At 42.7% G+C, this 8,883-nt stretch overlaps 1 protein-coding gene across 1 annotated transcript in view; it reads left to right on the top strand.

The window, feature by feature from the left end:
- Positions 1–3: 3 nt before the first annotated feature.
- The window catches only part of PI4K2B (phosphatidylinositol 4-kinase type 2 beta), a gene marked incomplete at its 5' end in the record, with an annotated part of 32,448 nt that continues 23,568 nt past the window's right edge, over positions 4–8,883 (top strand). The window contains 2 exons of the mRNA XM_021713087.1: positions 4–67; positions 7,629–7,783. Of these exons, the coding sequence (XP_021568762.1) occupies positions 4–67; positions 7,629–7,783 (219 nt within the window). The remainder of the gene's footprint in view (positions 68–7,628; positions 7,784–8,883) is intronic.

Genomic DNA, 8,883 nt, shown 5'->3' with positions numbered 1-8,883 from the left:
CCCGGGGACGCGGGGGTCCCCCGGAGCTCGCCTGCCGACCTGGACCGGAAGCGCCGCGCGGGTTCAGGTGCGACCCGGCTCTCGCCTTCTCCCCGCGTCGCTTTCGGAGCGTGCGTGGCCTCCCCGCCCGGCCTCTCCTTGGCGCCCCTCCCTGCCCCGGTTCTGTCTCGCGCTTGTACTTGCACTTGACTTGCCCAGTTGCAGAGGCTTTCCCGGCTCGCTGGGCAGCCGGTCCCGAGCACCCGCCGAGGGGCCGGCCGCCGCCGAACCTGGGACACTTTGCCTTGCTCTCCTGCTCGCCCTCGACTCGCGCCTCGCCCGGGCGCTGGAGGCTGCTGCCCCTAAGCCAGTGGGGCCATTAAAGCGATTCTCTTAAGTGACTCTAAACTTCTGTAATCAGACCCTGAGCAAACCCTAACGCTCAAGTGACATCAGTTACTTGCTCAAGCCTGGACTTGAGTTTTGAATCAAGAACTCTGAACTGCCAGGAAAGCGTCCGCAGTCGTGAGTCTGCAAGGTGGGTGACAGGGGAGGGCTGCGCACCGAGAATAGCCGGTGGCCGCCGAGACACGTTTCAAAACCTTTTTCTGATAAATGGTATTGTGACGTTAGCCCGAAGGGCCAGAGGAAATTGCATTCCCCCTTCCTGCTGTCTCCCTTGCCAAGTTTTTCTTTCTTGGGTCACTTCTATACGATTTATGGCTTCCCAAAAAACGCTTTCGCCGTTAAGCGACTGATAGCCTCAGGTGGAAGAGAAGGCGGTTGAATGATGTTGTCAGTAACATTTAGGCATGCTGTTGCAGGCCTGGATGTTTGTGGATGAAGTGAGGTTTTTGGCGTGTGGAGCTAGGCTAATTTGGTGGAAATGGAGTAAGTAGACTTGTGGGAGGCCCAGCTAGAGGTGAGACAGGCATGTGTGGACAACGGTGTTGTACACAGGCATGTGTGGACAACAGCTCCCTGTTTAGGATGGATTAAATGAGATGGTGTGCGTGCACTGTTGGATTATCCGTCCATACATGACAGTTTAAAGAAAAGCCACAAAAAATGTAGTTCTCATTAATACTGCTTAGTTTTTCTGGAGTTAGATTTCACATGTGCTGCTGCTAGTACACTAATGCATCTTCTACGATTTAACGAATTTGGGGGCCGGGCTCGGTGGCTCAGGCTGTAATCCCAGCACTTTGGGAGGCCGAGGCGAGTGGATGGCCTGAGCCCACGAGCTCGAGACCCACCTGGGCAACTTGGCGAGACCTAGTCTCTGCAATAAATCAAAAACTAGCCGGGCGTGGTAGCGCGCGCCTGTAGTTCCGGCTACTTGGAAGACCGAGGCAGAAGGATCGCCGGAGCCCAGCAGGTCGAGGCTGCGGTGGCCGGGAGTGTACCACGGCACTCCAGAATGGGCGACAGAGTGAGACTCCGACTGGAAAAAAAAAAAAAAAAAGAATTTTGGATAGAGTAGGTCATTCAAGTTGCGTTTATATTCAAGCATATTCTAGAGTAAAGAAATCCAGGAAGCCCAAAGGAGGCAGTCTGTCAGAGTGCTTAAACTTTGGCAAATGTGTCTGACCTGCATACTATTAATCATGTTCACTGAGGGATGCATTGACAGTACATTTAACCCAACAAAACCAACATGAAGTTGGAACCGGATCACAGACGGACCCACATTCCCCTAGCTACATTGGCAGTTTGGGCACATATTACCTAGAATCTCTTCTGTGAAATAACTGAGATCCATGTGATTAGCTTGCCTTTTACTTCAGTTCCCTTGTATAGCTAGATTTTTTAAAAACCCAAGGCCTTGAAAGTGGGATTGTTTTGTGAAAGTGACATCTTTTCTAAACAAATAGTATTAAGGACTGAAAAAGTGGGAGTATGGTGTGAGAATACAAATGGATTGTTGAAGAGAATTCCTACCTTTTGAAACGGTGATATCTTATTTATATCACTGTTTACAATTTGCTAAGATTTTTTTTGTATATTTCATTAACTCTTACAATAGCACAGCAAAATAGTTTTTCACTCTCATGCTTGTGAGGACTCAAAATTAGTAAACTGATAGTGACTGGCAGATTAAGTTTATAGAACTTCAAAGGCAAATGGTTTGCCTGAAGTCAGACATCCAGGAAGTAGTAAAGCCAGGACCAAGCCTAGTTCTTTTTTCCTGCACTTTTTCTATTTTGTTGTAGAACCCCAAGTGTTATAAAATACTTATTTTGGGTTACTATGAAGGTTTTACTTTTAATGGGATTTTAAAATAGTTTTGAATTGTAAAAACTATTTACAATTTTTAAGACTCCTAAAAAGTTTATAATTGAGTAATTTAACTCGATTTTTTTTGGTAGAAATGAGTTCTTGCTATCTTGTCCAGGCTGATCTCGAACTCCTGAGCTCAAACAATCCACATGCTCAGTCTCCCAAAGTGCTTGTCTCCTCCCCAGCCTTTAACTAGATTTTTAAGTTTAGTTATTTTTTTAATGAGCCCATTAAATTTTTTGTCTCTTACCATCCAATTTCCATGAAACTGCCTCTCTAGGTCCAAGAAATTCTTGCCTTTGCAATATTAACGTCATTTATGATGCTTAGCTTATCTTGTTTATATAAACAAGAAGTTTATGTACTTTAGCTAGTGGAAGAATGTCTTATGTGTGTTATCTTTTTTTTTTTTTTTTTTGAGTCAAAATCTCACTCTGTTTTCCAGGCTGGAGCGCGGTGGCATGCTCATGGCTATTGCATCCTCGACTTGCTGGACTCAGACGACCCTTCTGTCTCAGCTTTCCAAGTAGCTGGGACTACAGGCACACGACACCATTCCTGGCTACTTTTTGAAAAAATTTATTATAGAGTTGAGGTCTCACCAAGTTGCTCAGGTTGGTCTGAAACTCCTGGACTTAGGCAGTCCTCTTGCCTCGGCCTCCCAAAGTGCTGGGATTGCAGGCGTGAGCCACCACGCCTGGCCTGACATCTTCAACAGGGCATTGACAAAGTCTAGAAACAGCATAGATCATAGTGTTTGTTAGTTGTTGGATCAGTGTCAAATTGGAAGGATTAGTGGCATTCCTTGTTCTAGTTATCATTTTAATCAGTGAGTTGGATAGTAATAAAGAGGATAACAGCCAATACCTATGTAGCACTTAGGTATATACTGGGCATAGTTCTATGTGCCTCACATATATTAATTCACTTACCCTTTTAAGTAAGTACTGTTTTTTATTCCTACTCTAAGAAAGCACAAAGAGGCTGGGCATGGTGGGTATGGTGGCTCACACCTGTAATCACAGCACTTTGGGAGACCAAGGCAGGAGGTTTGCTTGAGGCCAAGAGTTCAAGAAATTAGCTGGGCATGGTGACATCCGCCTGTAGTCCCAGCTACTGAGGAGACTGAGGCAGAAGGATCACTAGAGCCCAGGAGCTTGAGGTTTCAGTGAGCTATGATTGCGCCACTGCACCCCAACCTGGGCTGTAAAGCGAGACCTGTCTCAAAAACAAATAAAAAAAACACAGAAGACTTCATGAAGTGACTTCTCTGAGGTCCCAGTTAATATCGATCAGGAGCACTTCTGTTGGAGAGCCTAACAGAAAACAGTGTTAAGAATTCGCAGGAAGCTACCAAAGTGAAAGAAAATGTATATTTAAGAGTTGTTTGATGGGGTGCAGTGGCTCATACTTCTGATCTCAGCACTTTGGGAAGCCGAAGCAGGAGGATTGCTTGAGCCCAGAAGTTCGAGACCAGTCTGGGCAACCCAGTGAGACCTCTTCTCTATAAAAAAAATCAAAGAAAAAAAAAAAAGAAAGATAAATTGAGACACACTCTTCAATACTTTGTTGCTCACTTTATTTCAAAAATTCAAGACACAGCAAGATGCGGTAGCTCATGCCTGTAATCCCAGCACTTTGGGAGGCTGAGGCAGGAGGATTGCTTGAGCTCAGGAATTTAAGACAGTCTGGGCAACAAAGTGAGGCCTTGTTTCAAAAATTATTTAATTAATTAATTTTTAAAATTAAAAAAAAAAGCTCAAGACACATGGGACGTCTGCTCTTCTAAAGCCTACCTCTAAATTCAACCAGATTATCAGATTACCTTGAACCTAGATCAGGCAGCACAGATGGCATCAGCCCTTAGAATAATTTCTACTGAAATGGGCTTTGGGGAAGTTATAAGGAATACTCCTGTGAAATTGATCACTGTTATTGCAAAGATATTGTTCTGCATTCAGCCTCTTCTCCAATATGTGATAATTACCTTTGTCAGTTCTGTTTTGGTTCAAATAACCTGTTTGTTTTAACTTTATGGGCCAGTGATTGTGTTTCTAAGCTAACCGTGTCCTCAACTATTAAAAATCAAACCAAGTGACAATAACAAACTTTCAGACCAGATCATCCATAGCACATCTATCTTTTTAAGTGTTTATTTTATTGTTTTTTAGTTCCCACCCCACATCTGTCTTAAAGTGGTGTAACATGAAGGTGTCCTCCAAGTTAAACTCATCACCATTATACATTTAAGTAACTAGAATGAAGAAAATTGTGGAATGTAATTGGTAGTTATGAGTCAGTTAAGGAGAAATTATCTACTAAAAACGAATTGCTTTAAATTTAGAGTAGCGGATATGTAGTCTTTTTTTCTGGCAGTAATAGGATAGTAAGACCGGTTATTTTTAAGTGCCTTTCTAGGCTGTGATGGTAAATCCAGGTCATCTTCACATAAAAGAAGGCACATTTTCCTGTGGAAAGAATATTACTCTCATTTAGCCAAAAGAGATGCCCTGTAGGGGAAAAGAGAGGGGAGGTGAAAACACCCTGGGTCATTCAACAGGAGTGTTGCTGATTAATCTGGTTTTGTTTGAAACTGAATTATTAAGTATTCAGAGGATGATTGTGGGCTCTCTGAGTGCAACAAAGGCAGAATCTGTGATGAACCTGTAACATGTAACCCATTTAACAGTAATGTCAAGGTCTACACATAGCCTCCAAAAGAACTGCCCAAGTACAGCTGGCAGAGACCAAAAGTCGTCTAAAAGTGTGACCACTTCAATATGAATTAGTATAATGGACACCTAAGTAGCCAATGTAGTGTTACAGGGCTTCTTATTTGGGGATAATGTCAAGATTGTAAGGTGTCTTGATCTCTGCAGTGGTTTACTTGGTTTTGGAGATCATATTTTAGAGGCACACAAATACTGAAGCATAAAACAGGAGGGCAGCCAGGATGGTGGGAAGCCTGAACATCCTTCCATTTAGGAGGTAGGGAACAGAGGCTTGGGGGGACGTGAAATGATTTTTAGCTTTTTGGAGTACTATCACTGGGAAGAAAGGCATAAGTAGACATTTGTGTTTGCTACAAGATGATAAGTCTACAAGGGTAAAACTGCAGGAGACTTATTTCATTTCTGGAAAGGGAAGTTTATATATATTTTTCAAACAAACAAAAAGGAGCATTAGAACAAAGGGAGTGATCTCTTTTTAAAGTATTTAGACATTGGTCCAAAAACCACTTACTGGTGATATAGAGAGTACAACTGTACTAGGAACAAGGTTGAAATAAATAACTTTTCCAGTTTGCTCATTAAGAGCCTGAGAATCCCTGACCTAGAAAACATATATGCATATATAGATATATATATTTTTTGAGCAGGGTCTCACTGTCACCCAGGCTGGAGTACAGTGGCATGATCACCGCAGCCTTGAACTCCTGGGCTCAGTTGATCCTCCCACCTCAGCCTCCAGAGTAGCTGGAACTACAAGTATGCTCCAACAAGCCCGCCCAGCTCACTTGTTTATTTTTATTTTTATAGAGATGAGGTCTCACTATTTTTCCCAGGCTGGTCGGAAACTCCTGGGCTCAAACAATCCTGCCTTCGCCTCTCAAAATGCTGGGATTACAGGCATGAGCCACTGTGCCCAGCCCTAGAAGAAATATCATTTGACTAATGATAATGGTTACTGGCACATTCATTTATTCAAGTAAATATTTATAAGTGCCCGCTAAATACTGGTACCTCTTACAAGGGAACAAGAAAGACAAAGTTCCTTCCTTTGTTCTTCAAAATTTTCAAGGGACAGATACCAGTGATTTAGAATCAGCAAATCAATAGACATGACTAAAATACTCGGGTTTTGTTAGGCTTTTGAATAGGTTGACTATGCTTACTAGCTCTTTTTTAGTATTTTTTTAAGCACAAACTTTTAAAAACTCATCACAGTTTTATTTGTCTGAATTAAGGCAAATTTTAAATTAGGGAAAGTTTTGAAATTGCATTATAGCACATGTATAGCTTAAAATACCGTCCAAATTAAAATGTGAATAACTTTGACTTGTTTACCACTTTAAATGGTTAGTGATTAATTCCCTGTTAGGTGTAGAGAGGGCATGGGTGAGAGAGGGAGACCAGCTAGGAGGCTCATGAAGAACTGGGTGAGAGTTGATGGTGACCTGGCTCATGTAGAAGGAATGAAGATGGTCAGAGATGTGAGTGGAGATGAATGCAGAGAGGGTGCTTGTACTCTGGATCTTTATTTAAGGGAGAGCCAGCACGACTTGTTGATAGATTGGATGTGGAGGGTGAGCTCTTGGGTGATTCAAGGATTTCTGGCCCAAGAAACTGGAAGCTCTGGAGTTGCCGGCAACAGAAATGGGGAAGAGTGAGTGAAGCCTTTTGGGGTATGATGAAGGTGAGGAATGGAGTTCTGGATAGTAAAGCTGGAGATGCCAATGACACAGCCAGCAGAGATGTTGACTACAGTAGTCTGGAGTTCAGGGCGGAAGGCCAGGCCTGATCCACATGTAGGCGTCATCAGTGTTGACAGAGGAGAGGAGGACCGTCCACGGACCCTGGCCATTCCAAAGCTAAGTGGTAAGTAGGGAGACGGAGTGCTGGGGCCTGGGATGGTCTTTTGTGTGTTTCTCTTTTCTTAGCAAAATGGGAAGCTAGATCATCTACTGAGAGAGGATGGGAAAAGAGGCATTGGGAAATTGAGGAGAGGAATTGGTTTGTGTGCTTTGCTCTGTCTGGTCAAGTTCAGCTCTCCTGGTGCTTGGCTTAGAGTTTGCACTCAGTTGGGTTTAACGAGACCTGGAATTTTTCCAGGGGACCATAATGAAAGGAAGGAAAAAGAGTGATTTTGGGATGACTGGCCATAGTTTAGGACAGCCAAGGAGGAGGGGAACCAGGACACGAAGAGGGTGAAAGCCAGTAACAACGTGGTGGGTCAGAGCTTTGGATAGAGGCTAGCGGGGTTAAAGGATTTTCAGGCTACGGGTGCCAGAGGGACTGAGCTGGGAAGATTGGAGGTGCTTGAAATGGAAAGTAGAGAGGTTGTGGCCACTGGGTAGACACTGGCTGGACACTGCAGGGGGACAGGGGACAGGAGCTCAAGGAAGTGAGAGGTTTTCATATGATTACTCCACACACAGTGAGCATTTTCCCCATATGTCATTATCTGGTACTTAAAGAGAAGTGGAGTTGGGGGTGGAGGGTGCAGGGCGGGGAGGGAGAGCCAGAGGAGTTCATGCAAATCTGGATTTTATTTTTCTGTGCCTTAGCGTCCAAATGCTGATAACTGAGCCCAGTCTCATAGGCCCATGTCACGAACATTCTCATAGCTGGTCTTTCTTCTTACTGCAGCAACTACTGGTACTTCAGAGCTGAATGCATTCTTGGATGACGCAGAATTTGCTGAAATTATATTAAGAGCAGAGCAAGCAATAGAAGTTGGAATTTTTCCAGAAAGAATCTCTCAAGGTTCAAGTGGAAGTTACTTTGTGAAGGATCCTAAGAGGGTGAGACTTTCACAAACCTATCATTATAGAAACGAAATCTTGGAAAACACTAAATATGAAGTCATTGTGAGTTTCCGAAGATAATTTCCTATTAAATTTGATTGCACCTTTTTTTCTGAAGTAAAGGTCAGTTTTTAATTTTTACTAATGCACTCTACTATATAAAAATAGAGGTCATCACTTTTTTTTTGAGTTGGGGTCTCACTCTGTCTCCTGAGTTCAGTGGTACATTCATGGGTTACCATATGGGCTCAGGTGATTTTTCCATCCCACCTCCCAAGTAGCTGGGACTACAGGTGCGCACCACCATGCCTGGCTAATTTTTAAATTTTTTTTGGTAGAGAGTAGTTCTCACTATGTTGCCCAGGCAAGTTTCAAACTCCTGGACTCAAGCAGTCCTCCTGCCTTGGCCTCCCAGAGGGCTGGGATTACAGGTGTGAGCTACTGTGCCCACCAGATCTAATCATATTAAGTTGTAGTTTGCTGTTCTGTTATTTTATATTTGGTTTTAAACTTTTATTGATACCATCACTCAACTGTAGTTTTGTTGAGTATATGCATATTGATAAGCCTTTTTCTTATAGTAGCCTTTAACTTTGTTAGTCAAGCAGAGTAGTAGTTTAAACTTTCAGAACTTGTTTAGTGTCATTTCCAAAGTTCTTGATTTTTCTTCAAATATATATTTTGCCCTACGAATACTTTTTTGCATTATACTGAGGATGGAGGCTGGGTGTTCTGAAGTTTGAAAGCATTGGAATATAACAAAGTAAAATGAACCAGCGTATGATCGTAGTGTAGAAAAGAGAAGTTGATATGGCACTTTGTTCCACTTAGTCTAGAATTTTTCAAAAATACATTATATTTTTCAAAAAGCTTTCCTCGTGATGCATAATGAGCAGGGTTCCCCCCCCAGAGGGAAGACTGTTTATAATTTCACCCAATTTTTTTTTATAAATATTGAAGAGATATTTTAAAAGTTATTTTAAAGCATAGCAGGTTTTTTTGAGATTTAAAATATATTTGTAGGGAGTAACCCCTATGGTCCCCTCCCACTGTGGGAGCTTTTCTGTCCTCTCAATAAATCTTGCTTTCTCAAAAAA

This window comes from Carlito syrichta, unplaced genomic scaffold (genome assembly GCF_000164805.1).
Source record: "Carlito syrichta isolate Samal-C Ts95f unplaced genomic scaffold, Tarsius_syrichta-2.0.1 Scaffold304090, whole genome shotgun sequence".
In the NCBI taxonomy this organism is placed as follows: domain Eukaryota; kingdom Metazoa; phylum Chordata; class Mammalia; order Primates; family Tarsiidae; genus Carlito; species Carlito syrichta.
The sequence above is the reverse complement of the archived record's forward strand: the minus strand, read 5'-3'. Positions and strand labels throughout refer to the sequence as shown.